Source organism: Alexandromys fortis, unplaced genomic scaffold (assembly GCF_014885135.2).
Source record: "Alexandromys fortis isolate MF-2015 unplaced genomic scaffold, M_Fortis_MF-2015_v1.1 scaffold_499, whole genome shotgun sequence".
Classification (NCBI taxonomy): domain Eukaryota; kingdom Metazoa; phylum Chordata; class Mammalia; order Rodentia; family Cricetidae; genus Alexandromys; species Alexandromys fortis.
In genome coordinates, this window is record NW_026068364.1 from 60,227 (window position 1) to 83,392 (window position 23,166).

The following is a 23,166-nucleotide window of genomic DNA, read 5'->3' on the forward strand; positions in this document are numbered from 1 at the left end:
TTCAGGATATATGTATTTATACATGTATGCATGTATGCATTTATGCAGGTAAATATGCATCTATGTATTGAGGGATATATGTGTATGTGTATCATATATGTTTACCTAAATATGTGTCTGCTATACTGAGTGATTTCTGTGTGTCGTAGGATTGTCGGGTGTGTCTGATATACCAGTCGTGCAGAAATGTCTGTGTCACTGGGGTCTGAGACCCTGAACCTTAAAGGCTGCTTTGTCTCTGGACTCCAGCAGCAGCCAACACTCCACTACCCGGTTTCAGTAACATCCAAGCAGCCACAGTCTGAGACACCTTCATTATACAACCACACACTCCAGGGGATAGGCCCAGAACAAAGAAGAGGACCAGGAAAAAATAATGTCACTCTCTGTCTAGTCTCTGTCTCTGTCTCCCTCTGTGTGTCTCTCCGTTTCTCTCTGCATCTCTGTCTCTTTGTGTGTTTGTGTCACTGTATCTCTCTGTGTGTCTCTCCCTCTTTCTGTCTCTGTTTCTGAACATTTTTTCTAACAGTCTGCAGTACCGCTCCTATACCTCTAAACTACATTCTGTTCTTGTGCTTTCTCTACCCACGTTGCAGCTTTGCCTGTGTGCCTAGAGCAGAGAACCTCGTGCAGGAACAAGGCACGGACATGGAGGAGTGAGACGCTTTTTCTCCTTTTACCTTGGCCTGGTGCAGAGGGACTGAATGAAGTTCTTTCTCTGTCATCCCATGTGCTCACGGCCATGGGAGTCTGTCTGCTGTGGGGTTGCCCTCTTCTGATTCCCCACCCTCCTTACCTGTGTGCTCTTGGCTGTTATCAGATGTCGTCAGGAAAGTTCTGTCTCTGCTGGTGCCATGTTTGAGGCTGGGTTTTGAGAAATCCACACTTGATACTGAGAAGGGAAGGGCCTTTTCCCCCAGAAGAGAACATCTAGAATGAGGCATGTGGGTCTCTCTGGTCAAGCTTGGATGACTAGGTGTGACTAAATTGATGCTCCATCCCTGGGGACAGTGCTTCCATGAAGATGGAGCCAAGTGTGTGCTCCCCTAGGGTGGATTTCTCAGAGGACCTAATTAGAGACACACATGAAGTGTTCACAGTCTGTATTCTGCCTGGGCACTGAAAATTAGGATCCTCAGAAAGTCAGATGTTACACAAGTGCTCATTGCTAGGGCTCTATTCTTGGTTAATTATTTATATTTAATCTTGTCTGGTAAGATGGTGCTTTCAAATACATATGATATATATCACAGTATATAAATATTATGTATCACATAGCAATACAATATAAAATTTTGGCAAATAGGAATAGAGGTTGGGGTTAGCATGAACTTGATGCAAAGTTTAGCAAATACATTACTAGTGATCAGACCACAAATCAATCGATTTCATCTTCATTGGTATGGCCTAAACAAAATTAGAGCCCTCTATCGAGTGTTGATCAATTACCAAATCCAACTGCAGTGACTTCTAAAACAATCATATGAATGATGCACAAAAAGCACTTGACAAAATTCTAGAAATATTAATTGGTATGAAAATTCCCAATAAGTCAAAAATGATAGATCTCCTCAACTTAATTAATGGTTTTTGCAAAAAATATCTCATTACAATCAGCAAGGTGCCCATTTAAAAAAAAACTATCTTTTCTCATACTGTGAGTAGACTCTGGAGCTCTGAAACAGCTCCTTATCACAGGCTCTTTGCTTCATGGTTGACACCTGGGGTGACCAATCCTACAAGTTCCTGTCCTTCAATGTCTGAATCTGTACTTCATGCTCTAGTCTGTGGGATGTTTGGACTCATCTCTGCTTTGACTACAGGAGTTTATAATGAGGATTTATATGTAAATAGAGACACATCTGTTTCTATGCAACTCTTGTGCTAACCCTAATAGCCTGGTAAAAGTGTCTTGTGTTTCTATTGTCATTTACTGCTTTTCAGTTAGAGACAAACAGAAAACCTCTTCTCTGGAATGCTGGAACCAGTTGTTTATTAGGAAGAAGCATCCCCTTGTGCAATTCTGTCTCTGTGCTTTGCAGTGTCCGTAAGCTGCTCCTATTAACTGTTAACTGTTGCTGGGGGATATTATTTTAAGGTGTGTTGCTTTATTTATGATGCATGTGTTTAACTCTGTGAGGCTGTGATACTTTACCTGCCTAAAACACTCAATGGTCAAATGAAGAGCTAAAGGGCCAACGGCAAGGCAGGAGCAAGGATAGGCAGGGCTGGCTGGTAGAGAGTATAGATAGAAGAAGAAACGAGAAAGAAGAGGAACAAGGAGAGAACATGGAGGGGAGGATGCTAGGGGTCAGTCACCCAGCATCCCAGACAGCCACCCAGCCATTGAGTAAGATATAGAGAAGTAAGAATGATAAAGCCCCAGAGAAAAGATAGAGGGGATAATTTAAGATAAGGAAAGCTGGCAAGAAACAAGCCAAGCTAAGACAGGCATCACAACTTGTAATAAGCCTCTGTGTGTGTGATTGATTTGGGAGCTGGGTATTTGGCCTCCAAAGAGTTAAAAGAGAAAAAAAATCACACAGCAAACTGTATTCTTGTGTGTTCCGTGCAGTGTTTATTATTATTATTATTATTATTATTATTATTATTATTATTATATGGTCTCCTTGCCCACTTTGTCTTGTAACTGTACATATAAAGGCTATTGATTATTGTTGGTTAATTGTAAATACTCATAACTTGCTGGATCCTCTCTTAATTTGACTGTAGCTGTGTTTTTCATTATTTTGGCTCTTTTATTCTTTGGGGGGCTACCACCCAGCTACCAAATAAATACACACAGAGAGGCTTATTATTACTTATGAATACCTTGCCTTAACTTTCCTTAGCTTAAATTATCCCATCTACCTTTGGCCTATGAGCTTCTTCCTTTTCTTTTGTGTAGCTTACTTTCACTCTTTCTCTGTGAGGCTGGGTGGCCCCTAGAGTCCTCCTCTCCTAGTTCTCTTGCCCATCCTTGATCCTCTCCCCCAGATTTCTCCTCCTATATATTCTCTCTGCCTGCTAGCCATGCCTATACTTTCTTTTGCTTGCTATTGGCTATTCAGCTCTTCATTAGACTAATCAGGTATTGCAGACAGGCAAAGAAATACAACTTCACAGAATTAAACAAATGCAACATAAAAGATTGCAACACATTTTTGCATCATTAAACAAATGTTCCTCAGCATAAATAAATGTAACATATCATAAAATAATATTCTACCTTTGATATAGTTTTACATTAAAAAAATTTCTTTATGCCACCATATCCTCTGCCTACAATGACAATTTTGCTTACTGTCCCCAGATTCGAGTGTCCATCCAGAGTGGCACCAGCAATGGATCATTCCCCATGCTGAGGAGGAAAAGGCCAACAGGGCAGGAGGGGGACAGAGGGTCTGCAAAGGCTGAATTCTGAGCTGCAAAATGTAGAGGACATGCTTAAGCCTGGGACAGAGAAAAACTTTCCATTTACCCACTAGCAGGTGAATTGGATGCCACGAAGAAATCAGAGAAGGGGGATCAGCTATAAGTGCTCTAAAGGTCCCAGTTCTTTGTGGGAGGAGGTATCAAACAAATTGGATGGGACCATCTCAAACTACAACACAGCCAGTGTTTCTTGTTTTTGAGATGATCATGTCGGATAAGCCCAATTCAGATGGCAATTTACTGCACTCATGAAAACGAGAGTCTTCCAGCTTGAGATTAAGAAACACAACCATGATCATTTGTGTTAGTCACAGGAAAAGTCATGCATTCATTCTATACCAATCTGTACATTGTTTTCTCTACAAGGATGAAGAGATGCGTGGTGTCTGGGAGTCCTCTCAGCTCTTAAATTTCACATTCTAGCATCTGAGAACCATCTTCCTTAGGGCTGCTTTCATGTCACGATTCCTCAGGCTGTAGATGAAGGGATTGACCAGTGGTGTCACCACGGTGAAGATGACAGTGGCCACCGTGTCCTGTAGTGAGTATGAGGATGAAGGACGCATATAAACCCCCAGGATTGCCCCGTAGAAGAGAGAGACCACAGTGAGGTGAGACCCACATGTGGACAGGGCTTTCTTTATCCCCCGGGTAGAGGGCATCTTCAGGACATTAGAGAAAATGTAAACATAAGAAATAACAATGCAAGAAAATGGTGTCAGGAATATCAGTCCACCCACAGTGAAGACCATCAGGTCATTAATAAAGGTGTCAGAACAAGAGAGCTTCAGGATAGGATATGGGTCACAGAAGAAGTGGTGCACTGCATTGTGGGAACAGAAGGTGAGTCCAACCATGAGGAGAGTGTGCAAGAGAGCATGCAGGTTTGTGATAACCCATGATATGGCTACCAGGAGGACACAGAGTCTGGGGCTCATCATCAGGGTGTAGTGGAGTGGGTGACAAATGGCCACATAGCGGTCATAGGCCATCACACTCAGGAGGAAGCCGTCCATGTTGATAAATGTAATGAAAAAATAGATCTGGATCATACACTCTGTGTAAGAGATGGACTTGCTTCCCACCATGTGATTCACCAGAGCCTTGGGGACGGTGACTGAGGAAAAGCAGATGTCGACACTGGAGAGGTTGGCCAAGAAGAAGTACATGGGTGTGTGGAGATGAGGGTCACAGCTGACGGCCAGGATGATGAGGAGGTTCCCAGAGATGGTGACCATGTACATCCCCAAGAACATTCCAAAGACAATGTCTTCTTGTTCTGACTTTCCAGAGAGTCCCAGGAGGAGGAATTCTGCAACCGTGGTCTCATTGTCTCCAGCCATGTCTGTGGGAAGGTCAGTATCACACGTCACTAAAATTGTTTGCCAACATTTAAGCAAAATCAGTTTCTGTTTTGCAATGGTTTTCTGGTTGGTGATGAATAAATAAAAATACACTTCCAATATCGTAGAATCTCGCAATAAATCCATAGTAAATTCACCAGCATGGTATTCTAGTGCCCACACTTTCTGAACTACATGTCTGTATGCTAAGTTCCACGTGCAGGATATTCCTACATAATATTTACCATTGTCTATTATTGAGAAGATGAATTTATAGATGATGAAATTTAGGATTGGGCCATTTAATCACATTCACAGAGACAAGGAAATAAAAAGTTCAAGACAGGCTTAGTGTCTTTTTTTTCGTTCATCTGCATGTTCATAGCTTGCATCTATGGAAATTTTAACCAAGGAGCAAGTGCTGTGCCAGGTCTCTATACCCTAACCTTGAGCTTCTCTCTCTTTCCTACTCTCAGAGGGCTGGAGGTGTGTGGCCTCCGAGAGACCTGCCTGGTGATTTCTTGGTGTCATATCTGCCACTCTCCCCCTGCAAGGGCTTCAGTTGAGCATTGCCCACATGCTCACTGCATCCAGAGAAATAAAGCCTGCCGTGAGTATACCAGAGTGTTTTCCTGGGAGGCTAAACAATTACGGAATAATAAGGAGCGATCTAAGGCAGTCTGTCCCAAAGGCAAGGCTGGCCTGACGAGTCCTCTGTGGACAGGGGGTGAGACAATTGAGACATTTGGGCTGCAGTGCTCCTGGAGAATCCAAGGTGTTTGCCCAGGAAAGTAGAGTACTGCTCGCCTAGTTGAACAAAGCCACACAAAGGGGCAGAGCCACTGTGTCAGAGGTTCTCAACTTGTGGGTCATAACACCTGGAGATTGCTTGTCAGATATACTGCATACCAGATATTTACATTACAATTCATAACACTTACAAAATTTCAGTTATGAAACAGAAATGAAAATTAGGGTTGAGACTCACCACAACATCAGGAACTGTATTAAAGAGTAACAGCATTAAGAAGGTTACAGGCACTGCTCTATGTGATGGGACCTGACTGCTGGGGTAGAGGGCTCTACAAGGAGCATCTCAGGGCACTGATTATAGATGGTGCTTGCTCCTGGTGTGTGTGGTGACTCGTCCTGGAAGTGCTACATTCTTGAAATTAATGGGAAAGTGATGACATAATAAATCACTAAAGTATTTATTAGGTTTATTCATTATATTTTGTGTATAAGTGTACTGCTTTCAGGTATTTGTGTGTTCCAAGTATATCCACGTACCCTCCAGCGTAGGAAGAGGGCATGGGATTCCTGGGACCTAGAGTTTGAATGGCTGTGAATCACCATGTGGGTTACACACCATGTGGGTGCTGGAGACCCAACTTCAGTTTCTCATGAGAGCAATAAGGGCTCTTAACAACTGACCTGTCTGTATAGCCCTCAAGAAATACTTAAAAAAAAAAAAAACAGATAACTCCTAGAACCACAGTATATGGAGCTTGGTTAGAGAAACCCAGACAGTGACCCTGTGGCTCTGGCAACTGTATATGCTGCGGGGTAAAGGAAGAATTTTGACACCTGCTGTTAACACAGATGTAAGTGTACCTAGACTAAGGAGGAAGTTTGACACATGCCATCAAGACAGCTGTAAGTGTGCCCAGACTAAGGACAGACAGTTCCCAGAGCAGAAACAAAGAGAAGAGAGGAACTGCAATCTGCAGAGGAATTGCCCTACATACTTGATATTCGTGCTAAGAGCATAATCGGAATCAAGGTGAAATTTGTGAATGGAAGTTTCTGTCTCTCCCAGTCCCACAACCTTTCATTCCCTAAGAAACATACAGAGGATTTTATTAATTATAAACTGTTTGGCCTATTAGCTAGCCCAAGCTCATTATTAACTAACTCTTACAACTAAATTAACCCATAATTCTTTATGTTATGTTTAGCCACATGGTTTGGTACCTTTTCAAGTGAGACATTCTCATCTTGCTTCCTCTGCATCTGGCTGGTGACTGCATCTCTGCCTTTCATCTTCCCAGAATTCTTAGTCTGGTTGCCCTGTGTATACTTCCTGCCTGGCTACTGGCCAATCAGTGTCTCATTAGACCAACACAAGAGACAAATCATTACAGTGTACAAGGGCATTGTCCCACAACAGAAGTTCTCCCTGCTCTCCGACTAGTATCTGTGACTAGTATCTGTGACAGGCGGTGGCCTGGCACAGGCAGGTTTCCTGCTGGACAGTGACAGTGACACCTGAGCAAGCTGCACTTCCTCAGCAAAGCAGTGTGTTCAGACATGTTACACACCTAACTGCTCTCCCTCTGACTGGAAAGCAGCAGGCGTCCTCTGAAGTAGAAGTTACCATCCATGGAAGCTTCCTTGTAGAGAGACAGCCCTGCCATCATTGACAGTGATCTGTTTGTAGGATTAAACAATTTGGTATCTCTTTCGTTCTTTAGCCTCCTATGAGCCGTACTCTAAGGACTGAGTCTGTGACATCTGAGGTCTTGTCCATGAGTTTGGATCCCTGGACTGCACAATTGAACTGAGTAGCTCCTAGACTAGCTTACTTCCCTTATGGGGCTCAGAACAGTGTCCATAGTAGCTTATGTCTCAGACCCCTTTGTTATAGAATCAACTCCCAGTCAATGAACATAGAGATGCAATTGTCACAAACATGGAGATTTGTCATGGAATAGGACAAAGTTGCATGTCTGAGAGGGGAGTCCCCTTTTCCATTAAAGGCTGTTGGGGTCTGTTGTCACAGCATCGCTAACCCCAGTTGTCTCCTCTTTAGAAACATTTCCTCTGGCACGTGGCTAGCTACAGAAAGGTTTGGAGGGGTGTTCCCCAGTGTCACACCTTAAGTCCGTGTCTCTGAGTATGCTGTTGGATGGACTAGTCCCTAACTTGTGTCCCCAGCTTTTCACCTGCTGCTCACTGAGGCTCTCATAGATTCTCTGTCTCTGCTGGTCCCATCCTGGACGTGAACGATGGTAAATTCACAGCATGGGGTGAGAACGGAGGGAGCTCTTCTCTCAGGGACATATAGAGTGAGGTGGCTGTCTATGGTGAAGCCTAGATGCTGCAGAGAAAACAAAGAGATGCAGGCTGTGTCCCTGGAGATCAGAGTTTCCTTTAGGGTAAGATGTTTGTTGTCGCATGGGACATCCGGAGGGTTGATTCCTCAGAGGTCCTCATTAGGGATATGCTCAGTGCTCACTGTGTGCATTCTGTCTGCCTCTGCCAAGGAAATAAGAGGGGAGGACTCAGTTCCTGCATAAGTACCTATCCCACTGTTTTGTATTTTTATTAATGTAACCATTTAAAAGGACAAATTCTCCCTATGAACATTTCACATGTTTTATGGCGTTTATTGCCATTAATCACTCAATTAAAATCCTCACTCATTTTAACCATGATCATTCTTCTAGTGTGTGGGGAAGATATCTATTCACTCACAGTATGACTCTAGTACAACAGATGCTTACAGTACAAACAGTAAAGTCACAAATGACTGGAGATAACTTTCAATATACTATGTTTTTTTTTATTGTGAGCCTAGCCTTTCATGGTGGAGCCATCTGTCCAGTCCAACTTAAATCCAGTTACACTGAACCCGATAGAAAATGGGAAGAAACCTTGAATGTTTTGGCACAGTAGCTACTTCCTATATTTAACACCATTAGTACAGACACTGAGAAGGACAATTAATAATTGGGGACCTTCTGAAACCGAGAAGCTTCTCTAAGGCAAAGGACATGATAAAGCAAGACAAAATGGCAACCTGCAGATGGGAAAAGATCTTTGCCAACCCCACACCTCACAGAGGGCTGATCTCCAAAAATATACAAAGAATTCAAGAAACCATCAAAATACCAAATAATCCAATTAAAAACTGGCTTATTCCATAGAAGACGGTTAATTTTTCATATTATGAGAATATTCAGGCCTATGGTTAGAGTCATTGCAGGTTCCAAGAGAGAACTTATTGGTATTATTTTGCTAAGGGTCTTGTCAAATATATTTATAGCTATACTCATGGGGTTTTGTAGCTTTCATCAGAGAACCTTCTTATTGTAGAGGATGGTAGTTAATGTAGAGAGTTTAACTGTTCAGTGTTGAGCATATGGAACTGTGAATGCTCAGCCGAAGACGAGACATCTGTATCAAATGCTTCACTTCGGGATCAGGAACGCCACAGCAGACAGGGTGAGAACAATGTAAGCTGGAGCGTGGAAAGGGTGCTGTGAAAGGCCGGTCTCTGACCGAGGCATGACTGCTGCACACATGAGCTCACTGCAGCCGTGGTTACCAACATAGCTGTGCACATGACTGACACAGTTAAAAATTCCACCTTGGGGGAAGGAGGGTGTCCTATCACCTTCTCTAGGTGAGGAGTCAGTTGCTGGCCTCTGAGGAAGGGAGAGTCATGTTTCTTTGGTGGGTAGTGATTGGTAGGTCACACATCTCTCTGTGGATGATCCTACACCGTGCACTTATGATTCTTTCTCCATCAGCAGCTGTAAACTTCCAGTAGCTCCTCGGTTAGGCATGGAGACTTGTAAGCTTTTCATCTAGTTTGGAATTCTGATAGGCTTCCTCTTGTTATATATTGTGCAGATAACGATAGCTGTGATTGGTATGTAAGTGCACCAGTCATTTTATGTACAAAGTTATTGTGAAGGAGACCCTGGTGGAACCCTATAGAGTAGAGGCTATTGTCACACACCAATAACCCAGTGCTGAAGACACCATAGAGTTTGGGCTAAGTACATATAGAAATCAATCTCAGACCAGCTGGGAAACTCCTTCATCAGCATGTCTCAGGCTTTAAAATGGGCTTAAATTCAGGGCCATTTTCTTCCATATGACATATCAGGTCCCTGAGTTTCTGCCCTCATCTATTTCACACTGGAGTTCTTGCCATCCTTGAGAACACACACGTCCTTGAATCCAACCTCATATCTCCTCCTGAAATAGCTGCACCTGAGCTTACAGTCTTGTCCACAGTAACCATGGAAGCAGCTTCACTACCATGGAGGTCCTTCCTCCCTGACTGTCTGGGAATGAGACCACGTCGAGTCTGGGAAACCAACCATGTGGGACTTGCATTCCTCTACTCTGATATGACTTACACAATGTGCACAGTTGACAAATCTTCTTGCATGTGACCCCTAAGAGCAGGAGGTAAAATCCCCCAGTGATTCCAGTCTTCATTGAACACAAGACAATGCAGAGATGGTTACAGCAAGGGCTCCACTTCTGAGCTTCATCTGTCTGGACTATGAGCCTGGTGAAGACCAGGATGAAGAGGTGTCCTCCTGTGCAACCTGTTGTACACTCCAGCATCCTCAGGAGAACACAAGGCAAATGCATTTCCCAAGTATCAGGGATGTCAGGTCAGGACACTCAGTGAGTGATGGAACGATTTTCTATTTACATTTCTTTCTCAAAACTTTTTGAAAGATAGGTTCACTGTATATCATCTCTGTCATCAATTGCAGTTGAAGTAGCTGGGAGATTGAAGTTTGTTGACACACCTAACTGGATCATAAGCTTGTTGCCTATTCCTCAATGTACCACTCCCAGACATTAGCACCACTGATCTTATCATCCCTTTTTCTCTTCCAAATGGATTTATTTTACCATTCTCTAGTCACATCCTTAGTAACTTCCAGTGAGATTTGATGATGATCCATTAAGCCACCTAAGGATCATGGAGTTGCCTTCTATAAGTGATGTCAGTGAGAGAAGCTTCAACATCAGATGCAAGAGGCAGGAATAATTAGTCCAGTATTGTGTGATAGTTGATCATATTCTGACAATAAGATTTGCTTTGAGTTAGGGGGTGGAGCTAGCCACTAGGTGACCAAAATTAACCAAAGAGTTCTTGGAGGACTGAGGAGAGATAGGAGTCAGGAAGTAGTGGGGCTGAAAGTGGATCTCAGCCTTTTGGATTGAGGAACAGCAGAGAGAGGAGATCACTGGTGGTTTCTTGGTCACGTCTCTGATCATTCAGGTTCTTACCCTAATATCTGACTCCTGACACTTATTGATAAAGAATATTAATTAAACAAATGCTTCACAGTTTCATGTCAACCTTTTATGTTTTGGGAAGGAGAAAGCTGACTATAAAGAAAACTGAGCTCATTAAAAAGACTCTATTCATCCCCAAACTTTTTCATTGAGCATCCAGAGGTTTGTGTGATGTCTCAGAATCTTTTGGGAAATACTGTGACATTTGTTTGTATGTCTGGCTCACTTTTCTTCACAAGTTAGAGGCAAGGAAGAACTGCACAGAAGTAGGTGGTAATGATCGTGCTAGGGCTCGATGAGAAATGGCCTCCATCAGGTCCTATGTTTGAGCACTTCATCCCCAGTTGGTGGTGCTGTGTGGGTCCCTTTGGGAGGCACAGTCTTCTGAAGGAAGTACATCAGAGGGCGTGGGCATTGAGAGTTTATAGTCTCACCCCACTTCCTCTTCTTTTTTTACTGCTTCTTGTGTTTGGATGAAAATGTGATCAGCCAACTTCCTGTCTTCCTTGCCATTAAGGACTCTCCCTCTGGAACTGTGAAATAACATGAACTGTTTCTTCTCTAAGTTCCCTTGGCCTTGAGGATTTATTACAGAATCATAAGAGTAAGGTCAGATCTCATCTCTGAGTACAGGGAGATTCAGGTTTCTTTTCCCATTTCCTGTGCAGTCTAGGATGGAAAGGTTATGTCTTAAGGACGTTGTTGGGGCTGGTGGAAGCTCTCAAGTCAACCTAATAATTCAAATGATCCCTTCTCTACTGTGCCTGCTCCTGCTCTTGCCCTTTTGTAGTCACTGGACACAGAGATTGTCCTCTGTCAGCATTTTCAGAAACAATTGGGATGTCATTTCCTTGATGGGGAACAGAGAATAAAAAGACCCCATCTGCATGCCGTATGTGAGGAGAAACTGTCCTTCTCAGACCTGTCAGCTCACCTGCGGTCATTTGGGATCCCTAGCAATGATGCTGTAAACTACCCATTTGTCTCGAGCATAGTTTAGAAGTGTGTTGTTTGGTTTGTAATATTTGGCATTACATTCTAGACATGTTATTGGTATTTCTTCTTAATTGACATTTGCTTTGGTCAAAATTAATAACATGTGAGCTGTGTTGTGTGTAGTATGTGTGTTTGTATAACATCACAGCTCATGTTGTTAACTGTCATTCATTTATCCATGAGCCTGGTGGCCAGTTTAGTGCTGCCAGCTGTTCACCTGTTTATTTTGAGGACTCCACACTGAAACCTTATCTTGCCCCCTTTTAAAGTTGCATATGGCCCAAACATGCCACAATCATGTGTGTAGTTGTCAAGATAAATAAAGATTTAAAGGAAAAGAGACGGACCTCTTTATTAACTGGATCAAATTGGTCCAAATGATAGAAACTCATTTAATGTTGTCACCTGCTCACAGTTCAGGTTTGTTTTAGGACTTTGTCAATTAAATTTGAAGTTAATTATAACTTTTAATGTTGTCTCATTGAGAATCTGCCTGTGCTCTCCGTTCCTTAGCTCCTTGCTTACTCTAAAAATTCCTGTCCCGCAGAGGAAAAGGAAATCTCCCAGGACAGCAACTGCAGCAGTTCCTTCACAACGGCTGTGATGAACACGTGACCACACAGTGACAGGAGACAGAGTTCATTTTGACCTATGGATCCAGAGGGATAAGAGTCCATCATAGCAGGGAACCATGGCAGCTGCAGGATGGGGAAGCTGAGAACTCATCCTCAAAGGCAAGCATGGTGCAGAGAGTGAACAAGAAGTGTCACATACCCCGAGTGGCATACTGCCCCCAGCAAGGACACACCTCCTAAACCCCACAAATAGTTCCATCATCTGGGGACCAAGAGTTCAAATATGAGAGCCTATGATGACATTTTTATTCAAAACACAACAGTAACCATCTGACCTAGGTCTCTGATTTCAACATCATCTTGAAGAAGGCTGTTGTATGTTATAGTGACAAACACAGGATGAGACATTCCTGCCACCAGAGTGGAGGAGACTGTGGGGAGACTGGAGTCTGTTCCAAGGGTCACCAGGATCCCGCGGGTACTACACTCTGGGTTCATGAGGGGCCTGGAGGAGAGTTTATTCGCTCTAGGGAAATCATGTGCCAAATCACTATTAGTCTTTTCTACATGAAGAAAGAGTAGTTTGCCTGTCCTGTGTTTCTGAGAGAGTTGGGTGACAGGACTCATTTGACGCCTGAGGAGGAACAAATGGAACCTGTGTAGAAGAGAGGGATGTCTAGAGAGAGAAAGTGGTGAGGTTCCCCAGGATGGAGACCGCTACAGTCAGAGGCAGGACGGGATCTGGAAGGAACAGATGGTGAGGACAGCAAGGACACAGATGCCAGTAGAGTGTGGGAGAAAAGAAGTGAGGACCCAGAGGCCATGGGAGAGAGCTACTGAAGAGGGACCACTGCCCCATGCAGGAGATGAGAGGCAGACCTGTCTGGATGAGAGGAATGTGCAGACAGCTGACACTGTGCACTCCTGACCTTTGCTATCGACTAGACGAGGGCTGATACTCTGGGTAGCTTGGCCCGTGTTCCAGAATCAGCTTAGATTTCAACTCCAAAACACTAAGTTCCAATTATAATCCTGACATTAATTCAAGTCCACATGTAATAGGCATGACCGTGACCGTAAACACTTCAGCTTTGTAAGGAAATCTCTGCTTCCTGCAGCCCATGATAACATGAAGGGACACACACATTTAATGGGTGATCACAACTACTATCCAAGGCTCCCTGGTACTTTCTAGGCATCCCTCAGAGTCATGATGAAGTACAAAACCCTGAAATGTTAGGTAGGATGAGATGGCTAGAGGAAGTGTTCTGAACTGTAGCATGTAGGAGAGGGACCTCAGTCTGGGACAAAGGGGAAACACCTCAGGTCCCATACACTATTAGAGTGGAGTACTATATAACCAACAAGCTCCAATTGCCCTAGCTATGGTGAGTTAAAGTTCCTGTGGGTCATTTACCAAGATAACCATAGCACTCCCCATATGGGCAGATGACCCTGTCTCTTAAAATACCCTGTGGCAGACAGGATCTCAGGAATAATAAAACCCATCTCAAGTCAGAATGTATCCAAATGTTCTCAATTTCTCTTTTCTCTGAAATGAGCGTCTTAGAATCACCCCCTTTGAAGAGGGCAAGTTCAGAGTGTGTAACAGAGAGTATTAGTCAGCATCCAAATAAAAGCATGCTTACAAACATCTGTCACTAATCCCTGACATGGTCATGCTGAGCACTGGACCGGTTTGGATTTCAATAAAAAGAAAAAAAATGCATGGCATCTAGGAATTCTCTCAGCTCTAGGAATTTCAAATTCTAGGACCTGAGAATTATCTTCCTCAGGGCTCCTTTGATGTCACGATTCCTCAGGCTATAGATGAAGGGATTGGCCATAGGGGTCACCACGGTGAAGAAGACAGAGGCCACTGCATCCTGTAGTGAGTAGGAGGAAGAAGGGTGCAAATAAATTCCTAGGATCGCCCCGTAGTAAAGACAAACCACGGTGAGGTGAGAACCACAAGTGGACATGGCTTTTCTTATCCCCTGTGCAGAGGGCATCTTCAAGACCTTAGAGCAGATGTAGGAATAGGAAACAACAATGCATACAAATGGTGTCATAAATAACACTCCACCTTCAGAAAAGTATGTCACATGATTGATAAATGTATCAGAACAAGTAAGTTTCATGACAAGATAGGGGTCACAGTAGAAGTGGGGCACTGCATTGTGGGAACAGAAGGTGAGTCGAGCCATGAGGAGAATGTGCAAGAGAGCATGCAGGTGTGTAATGACCCAAGATAGGACCACCAGGAGGACACAGAGTCTGGGCCTCATCATCAGGGTGTAGTGGAGTGGGTGACAAATAGCCACATAGCGGTCATAGGCCATCACACTCAGGAGAAAATTGTCCAAGGTGACGAATGTGAACAAGAAGTAGATCTGTATCATACACTCTGTGTAAGAGATGGACTTGCTTCCCACCATGTGATTCACCAGAGCCTTGGGGACGGTGACTGAGGAAAAGCAGATGTCGACACTGGAGAGGTTGGCCAAGAAGAAGTACATGGGTGTGTGGAGATGAGGGTCACAGCTGACGGCCAGGATGATGAGAAGGTTCCCAGAGATGGTGACCATGTACATCCCCAAGAACATCCCAAAGACAACGTCTTCTTGCTCTGACTCTTCAGAGAGTCCCAGGAGGAGGAATTCTGTGACTGTCGTCTGATTGTCACCATCCATGTCTCTGGAGAAGAAAGTGAGATTCGTATAGAGAAATCATTCACCAACTCTTGGAGAAAACATTGATGCAGTTGGGAAATTTTCCTCATTAGTTGAGAAGTAACTGCTAGGAAATTCGCTTACAATGTATTTGTATACGAAAGAGTCGTCTGCTTTGAAAGGACTGAATTCAAATGAGTACGAGTTTATTAACTCTGTTGTTTGCTTAGTACCATATATATGTGCATTTTACACAATAGTTAACTCAGTCTAGGAATTGGCTACAACATTTCACTGTACATGTGAAGAAACTGAGGAGCAGGCAGCTAGATGCTGTATCAAAAAATGCTGATCAATACCAGTGAGAATTCAAAACAAGCTAATAGTCTTTTTTCTCTGTGTTCCACGTATACACGTATGATCATACATACACAAAACAACCGTAGTTAGGTGCATGAACACGCACAACATGCACAACACATACATATATACACAGACACACATAGATATCTTGTAGCAGAGACATGCACACAATTTTTCTAACAGTTTCTTTTGTCTTAGATGGAATTTCTGCCTTAACATCCAGCCAGTGGGACCTTAGGCAGGTACCAAGTCCCCAGACATTTTTATGCTTACTCACTATCCTTCATTATATTTTAATCAAATGGAAAGTTACTACTAGGTCTCATATATTATAAACTCGGTGGTTCTGCTGTGGCTTTTCTGTTTCATCACAATTGGGAAGACCAACATGCTTTGACAGACCTGCCTGGCAGTTGGGCCTTTGTATTTTATCTGCTACTAAGGTGTTTTCACCATAGCTCACTCCTGAGCAGCCTCCCAGACGCCTGTGTGCTCTCCTTTTTGCACTCTGAAGAGGGGAGCATACAGATTCTAAGTGCATTGTTTATCTGTCGGAGATAAAATGTTTTACATGTGGATAAAATGCAGATTCGTGTGCATCTCAAAGACAATCCCCAGGCTAAGACATCTCCATGGTCAGGAGGTCAGGAAAACATCTGGACTGCAATGCCCATGGAGGGATGCAAGGCAATTACAGCTGAGAAGGGAGGAGAGTCACCCTGGGGTGGTCAGAGGCCTGGCTGGGAAAGGGGAAGAGAGGAGACAGGTGTCAGGAGAAATGGCCTGGCTGTAGGGACAGAACATGACATGGAAATTGATGAAATTGGTTACAGGATGCTCGTGTGGTCCAGACAGCGAGCTGACTGCGGCTGTGAGAGTGGAGCTAAGCACAGCGCTGAGATGTGAGTCCAAGGTAACTTCCGGAGCTCTGCCATGGATGTAGACCAGCGTAACAACAGCAGCAACAAAGACCTAGAATGAGGGCTGGGGGGATATAGCTCAGTGGGTAAAGCATGTGCCATGTACGTGTGAAGACCTGAGTTCAAATCCCCAGAACCCACCTAAAACTCCACACCATAGAGCATGTCTGCTATCCCAGTGCTTTCATGGTGAAGTGAGAAATAGAACTCTGCATGAGTGCTGTGACACATGTGCAGCTACACTCACAAACATACATGGACACACACATATACATACACAAAATTAAATTTATAAAGCTAGGATATGTTTCCAATGTGTCAAAGGTTATTGGACTTTGGAAACAGAAAAATGAGAGACAGAATAATGGATAGTTCATAAGGACCAACAAAAGCGGTTTTTTGCCTGTAGCTGCTAATGTTCCTGAAGGAAGGTAGTTTTCCACCAAAGAAATTGAAAAAGAGGCTCAATGGGATGGAAAGGCAATTTGCACCAGTGGGGCGAGAGTACAGCTAAGGTTCATTCCTGAGACTGTTAAGCTTCAGTTATTCCATATTTTCTTACACTGTGCACCGAGAGATGGTGGACACTGGAATAGTCAGATGCTGGGAATAATACTAACATATCATGGGTTAAGTCCTAAATGTACAGCACCCACAGAAGCATCATGTTAGGTCATGCATGGATGCCCCTTTCCTTGATTGGTTTTCAACTCCAGCTTTTGGATTTCAATTCCAAATTGAATTGAATGTTATGGGGACAGAATGTTGCTGCCATGACTGCAAAAAGAGAATCTTCAGGATATATGTATACATGTATGTATGTATTGAGGGATATATGTGTATATCTATGTATATATGATATATGTATATATCTATATGTATGTATATACCTAAATGTGTGTCTGTTATGCTAATTTCTGTGAGTCAGAGGACTGTCAGGTGCGTCTCATATACTACATGTGCAGAAAAGTCTGTATCACTGGTGGTTCGAGACCGTGAACCTTAAAGACTTCTTTGTCTCTGGACTCAAGTGAAGTCAACACTCCACTGCCCGGTTTCAGTAGCATCCAAGCAGTCATGGGCTGAGACACCATGGTTATACAAGCACAGACTCCGGGGGATAGACACAGAACAAATAGGAGGACCAGGATAAAATAATCATGATCTCTGACTCTTTTTCTCTGCCTCTGTCTCCCTCTGGTGTCTCTCCCTGTCCCTCTCTGCATCTGCCTCTCCTTGTCTCTGTCTCTCTTGTTTGTGTCACAGTGTCTCTGTCTCTCTCTGTATCACTGTGCCTCTGTCTCTGTGTCTGTCTGTCTTTCTCTCTCTCCCTCTCACTCTTTCTGTCTCTGTTTCTGAACATGCTTTTTAACAGTCTGCAGTACTACTCCTAACCCTCTAAACTCCATTCTGTTCCTCTATTTCCTCTACCCACATAGCAGCTTCCACTGTGTTCCTAGTGCAGAGAACCTCATGTAGCAACAAGGCCTGGACATGGAAGAATGAGACACTTTTCCTCCTTTGAACTTGGTCAGATGCAGAGGCATTGAATGAAGTTCTTTATCTGTAAGTTATCCCATGGGCTCATGGCCATGGGAGTCAGTCTGCTGTGGGGGTTCCCTCTGCTGCTTTCTCAGCCTCCTTACCTGGGTGCTCTTGGCTGCTATCAGATGTCTTCAGGAAAGTTCTGTGTCTTCTGGTGCCATGGTTGAGGCTGGGTTTTGAGAAATCCACACTCAAAGCTGAGAAGGGAAGGGCCTTTGTCCCTACAAGAGAACATATAGAATGAGGCGTGTGGCTCTCTCTGTCAAGCTTGGAGTGAATAAATTGATGCTCCATCCCTGGAGGTGGTGCTGCCGTGAACATGGTGCCAAGTGTGTGCTCCCCTAGGGTGGATTTCACAGAGGACCCAATTAGAGACACAGATGAAGTGTTCACAGTCTGCATTCTGTCTGGGCAACGAAAATTAAGATCCTAGAAAGTCAGTTATTATACAAGTGCTCACTGCTAGGGCTCTATCCTTGATTAATCATTTATATTTAATCATATCTGTTAACATGGTGCTTACAAATACATATATTATATAATGTCACAGTATATAAATATTATGTATCACATAGCAATGCAATATAAAATTTTACCATGTTACAGTAGAGGTTAAGAGCAACATGAACTTGATACCGGAATCTAGCAAACACATTACTAGAAATCAGACCACACACCAATTAATGTCTTCATCATTGGTAAGACCTAAAAGTAAAAATGGAGCCCACTATCCAGTATGAATCAATTACCAAACCCAATTGCAATGATTTCTATAACAATCATATAAATTACATATAAAAGCACTTGACAAGTTCCAAAAATATTAAGTACCATAAAAATTCCCAATAAATCCAAAACAAAAGGGCTCCTCAGTTTGATTAAAGGTTTTTGCAAAAATATTAAATTATAGTCAGTAAGGAACCAATTTTAATCTTCATCTGTCATGTATTTCAACAGTACTTTCTCCAAATGACTTTGCTGTTCTTCTCAGTCCTCTGTTCATTTAACTGTTACACTAAGTTCATCCATTTTTTATTAAAAATTTCTGTCTCCTCCCCACCTCTTTTTTCCTCCCCCTCCCCCCACTCCCCATGCTCCACTCCCCTCCCCCTCCCTCTCCAGTCCTAAGAGCAGTCAGGGTTCCCTGTCCTGTGGGCAGTCCAAGATCCTTCCCCCTCCATCCAGGTCTAGGAAGGTGAGCATCCAAATGGGCTAGGCTCCCACAAAGCCAGTACATGGAATAGAATCAAAACCAAGTGCCATTGTTCTTGACTTCTCAGCAGCCCTCATTGTTCGCCATGATCAGAGAGTCCGGTTTTATCCCATGCTTTTTCAGTCCCAGTCCAGCTGGCCTTGGTGAGCTCCCAATAGATCAGCCCCACCCTCTCAGTGGGTGAGTGCCCCCCTCGCGGTCTTGACTTCCTTGTTCATGTTCTCCCTCCTTCTGTTCCTCATTTGGACCTTGGGAGCTCAGTCCATTGAACATTGGAGCAAAGTTCATCCATTTTTAAGAAGAAATTTTAAGGTATTTGGTTTGGCAAAAGTAAACCCATTCACAGTTTAAAAAACAATATATTTCCTACTGACACTAAGTCTTCTGAACTTTCAACCATTGTTCTTTCTAATTTATTGACTCATCTTTTGTTTTTCTTTCAACTTGTAGGAAAAAACAAAATGACTTGTAAGGCCAACGTAGTTTCTCAGCATGTTTCTAGGTCTATGGACCACAAATACTCAAGGGTGGAGGCTGATAAACCAAAGGGGGCTGCTCCTTCCCTAGTCACCATTACTATTTGAGTTTACCGAAGGACCCCTCAGCTACCTGTTCAGGACACCCAAATGAAAATGTATAATGCCATTTTTTAAAAAAGATTTTATTTATTTATTATGTATACAACATTCTGTCTCCATGTATGCCTGCGTGCGAGAAGAGGGCGCCAGATCTCATTACAGATGGTTGTGAGCCACCATGTGGTTGTTGGGAATTGAACTCAGGACCTCCGGAAGAGCAGGCAGTGCTCTTAACCTCTGAGCCATCTCTCCAGCCCCCTATAATGTCTTTTTCTAAGGCTCAAAGAGCCTTAACATGGATATATTCCACTGACAAAAGAAAGACCAGCGGGAAAGAAACACACAGGAGCACTCAAAACTATCTGTTTCTTGGGTTTAATTGCCTAAAATTCAAGGAGAACTTACCCAAAGAGACCAGAAGGAACTTAGATGGAAAGAACGAGTTCAGGGAAATAGTAAACTTACAAGGAGGCAGAGCAGGTGACTGGGACCAGAATCAAGAACCAGGACTAATGAGATTGCTCTCTGGTTCAAGGTGCTTGCTACCAAGCCTGTGGACTCAAATTGAATCCCCTGTGACAGGGTGAGAAAGGATGGTCCTCACTTGATAATAAGAGTCCTGGAGGGCCTGGAGAGGTGGCTGAGTGGTCAGGAGCACTGGCGGTTTTTAACAGAGGGTCCCAGTGTGATTCTCAGCACACATGCACTCGGTTGTTTCTGACTCCAGTCTCAGGGGTCTGATGTTCTTCGGGCCTCCGGGAACATAGTGCATAGATGACACACAGACACACATACGGGCAAAACACCACATAATATAAAATAAACAACAAATTTAAAAGAGCACTAGAGACTCAGAACAATAAAATAAACTATTATGAACTGGGAAAGAAGGCATCAACCCTGAGAAAAGGAGGCAAGAATCTGGTTCTTAAGTTCCAGACTGTGTTTCCCTCCCCTGAATATCTCACTGGCTGAGTTTTTCTGGGAGGTACAATCTTAGCATGGTCTCCACCAAACTCCCCATCTTCCTGGGGCTTAAGATGCACCCCTCCCTTTCCAGGTAGGAGGACTCAGTCACATGGTCAACTGCAACTTTTCAACCCTAGCATAAACTCAAAAGCAGTCAGACAAGCAGGCACCAGCTGCTAGCTAGGGAAGATGGGAGCCCAGTGCCTCCTGCTGGGTGGGATTCCCTGATGAGCTCCATACTGAAAATGGACCAGAATGATTATTTCTCACAGAAGGAGAGGACTGAAGCCCACAAGTTGTCCTCTGACTTCCACATGCATGCTGGCAAAGAGACACAGAGACAGAGAGACACACACAAAGATAAATAAAAGAATAAATACCTAAAATGTAATAAATTTTTATTATTAAAGAGTCAAGAAGTTGTCTTATGGAGTCTTAGCATGAAATTCTAGTTAGCATGCGTTCTGCCCGTAACAACTTGAACCTTGGTTGTGGCATAGGCTCCACATTCTTGACTATGTGAAGAAATAACTGCATTCCATTACTAACAGTTTACCTTGCAGTCACACCACACCTGTTGTCTGTGGCCCCTCACTCTGATGTGTGACTGGGATAGGAGGCAGCTAATCAAGTGTGGCAGCAGGTTTGCCCCTTTTGGTTTTTCTTAGCTTTGGATCTCTTATATTATATGTGCACTATCACAGCTGATCTTATCCCTGCCATGGTTTCCCCATCAGCCTGGGGGCCATTTAGTGCTGCCAGCTGTTCCTTTGTTTATTCTGAGGACTCCACACTGAAATCTTATCTTTTCCCTTTTCTAAAATTGCCTATGAACCAAACACACCAAAATCATGTGTGAAGTTACCAAAGATAAATAAAGATTTAAAGGGAAAGAAGCTGAGCCCTTTAGGAACTGGATCAAGTAAGTCTGATACATAGAACCTAATTTAAAATTTCTGTCGCCTGCCCAGAGTTCAGTTTTGTTTTAGGACTTCACAAAATGACTATGAAGTTAGACTTAACTTTTGATGCTGTCCCTTTGAGAATCTGCCTGCTCTCTCCGTTCCTTAGCTCCTTGCCTACTCTAACAATTCCTGCCCAGCAGAGGAAAAGGAAATCTCCCAGGACAGCAACTGCAGCAGTTCCTTCACAGTGGCTGTGATGAACACGTGACCACACAATGACAGGAGAGCGAGTTCATTTTGACCTATGGTTCCAGAGGGATAAGATTTCATCATAGCAGGGAACCATGGCAGCTGCAGGATGGGGAAGCTGAGAACTCATCCTCAAAGGCAAGCATGATGCAGAGAGTGAACAAGAAGTGTCACATACCCAGTGGCATACTGCCTCCAGCAAGGCCACACCTCATAAACCCCACATATAGAAATTTCAACTGTGGACCAAGAGTTCAAATCTGAGATCCTAAAGGGGACATTTTTATTCAAACTACAACAGTAACCATCTAGCCTAGGACTCTTATTCCAACATCATCTTGAATAAGGCTGTTGTATGTTATAGTGACAAACACAGGATGAGACATTCCTGCCACCAGAGTGGAGGAAACTGTGGGGAGACTGGAGTCTGTTCCAAGGGTCACCAGTAACACTCTGGGTTCACGAGGGGCCAGGAGGAGAGTTTAGTAGTCCTAGGGAAATCCTGTGCCAAATCACTGATTAGGCTTTATTACAAGAAGAAAGGATATTTTACATCTGCTGTGATTCTGAGAGAGTTGGGTGACAGGACTCATTTGACACCCAAGAAGGAACAAATGGCACCTGTGTGGAGGAGAGAGATGTGCAGGGAGAGAAATTGGTGAGATTTCCCAGGATGGAGATCGCTACAGTCAGAGGCAGGACAGAGTCTGGAAGGAGCTGATGGTGAGGACACAAAGGACACAGAAGCCAGTAGAGTCGGGGAAGGAAAGAAGTGAGGACCTAGAGGCCATCAAGGAGAGCTACTGAAGACTGACCACCGCTCCAACCCAGAAGATAATGGACAGAATATTTGGATGTGAGGAAAGGACATGACAAGTGACATTGTGAACACTTGACCTTTAGTATAAACTAGAAGGGGGCTGGAACTCTGGACACTCTGACCCATATTCTAGAATAGGCTTGCACTTGGACTCTGAAGTATGAGTTCCAATTACAATCATGACATTAATCCAGGTCCCCATGTCCCTAGGCCGTGACTCTAGACACTTTAGTTCTGTAAGGAAATCTGTTCCCTGCAGCTCTTGGGAATGTGCACAGACACAGGTATCTTTGGGTGAGTAAAGCCACTATGCAAGGCTTCCTGACACTTGCTAGGCATCCCTAAGAATCATGCTGAGGACCAAAGCCCTGAAATGTTAGGTGGGAAGAGAAGTCCAAAGGTAGTGTTCTGAGCTGTAGCATGTGAAACAGGGGACCTCAGCCTGGGACAAAGGACAATCACCACCATCACAGGTACCAGAGGCACTGAGAATGAAACACTGTATAACCAGCAACCTCTAGTTGTCTAG

General features: G+C 43.6%; 2 protein-coding genes across 2 annotated transcripts; both read right to left on the bottom strand.

Moving 5' to 3' along the window:
• Window positions 1-3,854: 3,854 nt before the first annotated feature.
• LOC126495426 (olfactory receptor 1F1-like) lies at window positions 3,855-4,778 on the bottom strand. The gene has a single exon (XM_050133026.1). The coding sequence runs from the start codon at window positions 4,776-4,778 to the stop codon at window positions 3,855-3,857; it is 924 nt and encodes a 307-aa protein (XP_049988983.1).
• A 9,394-nt stretch (window positions 4,779-14,172) lies between these two features.
• LOC126495433 (olfactory receptor 1361-like) lies at window positions 14,173-15,098 on the bottom strand. The gene has a single exon (XM_050133033.1). It carries the CDS (start codon window positions 15,094-15,096, stop codon window positions 14,173-14,175), a length of 924 nt encoding a protein of 307 aa, XP_049988990.1. The 5' UTR covers window positions 15,097-15,098.
• Window positions 15,099-23,166: the final 8,068 nt, after the last annotated feature.

Excerpts from the sequence above, each read along its gene's own strand:
- LOC126495433 (XM_050133033.1), bottom strand. The coding sequence starts at position 15,096 with ATGGATGGTGACAATCAGACGACAGTCACAGAATTCCTCCTCCTGGGA.
- LOC126495426 (XM_050133026.1), bottom strand. The coding sequence starts at position 4,778 with ATGGCTGGAGACAATGAGACCACGGTTGCAGAATTCCTCCTCCTGGGA.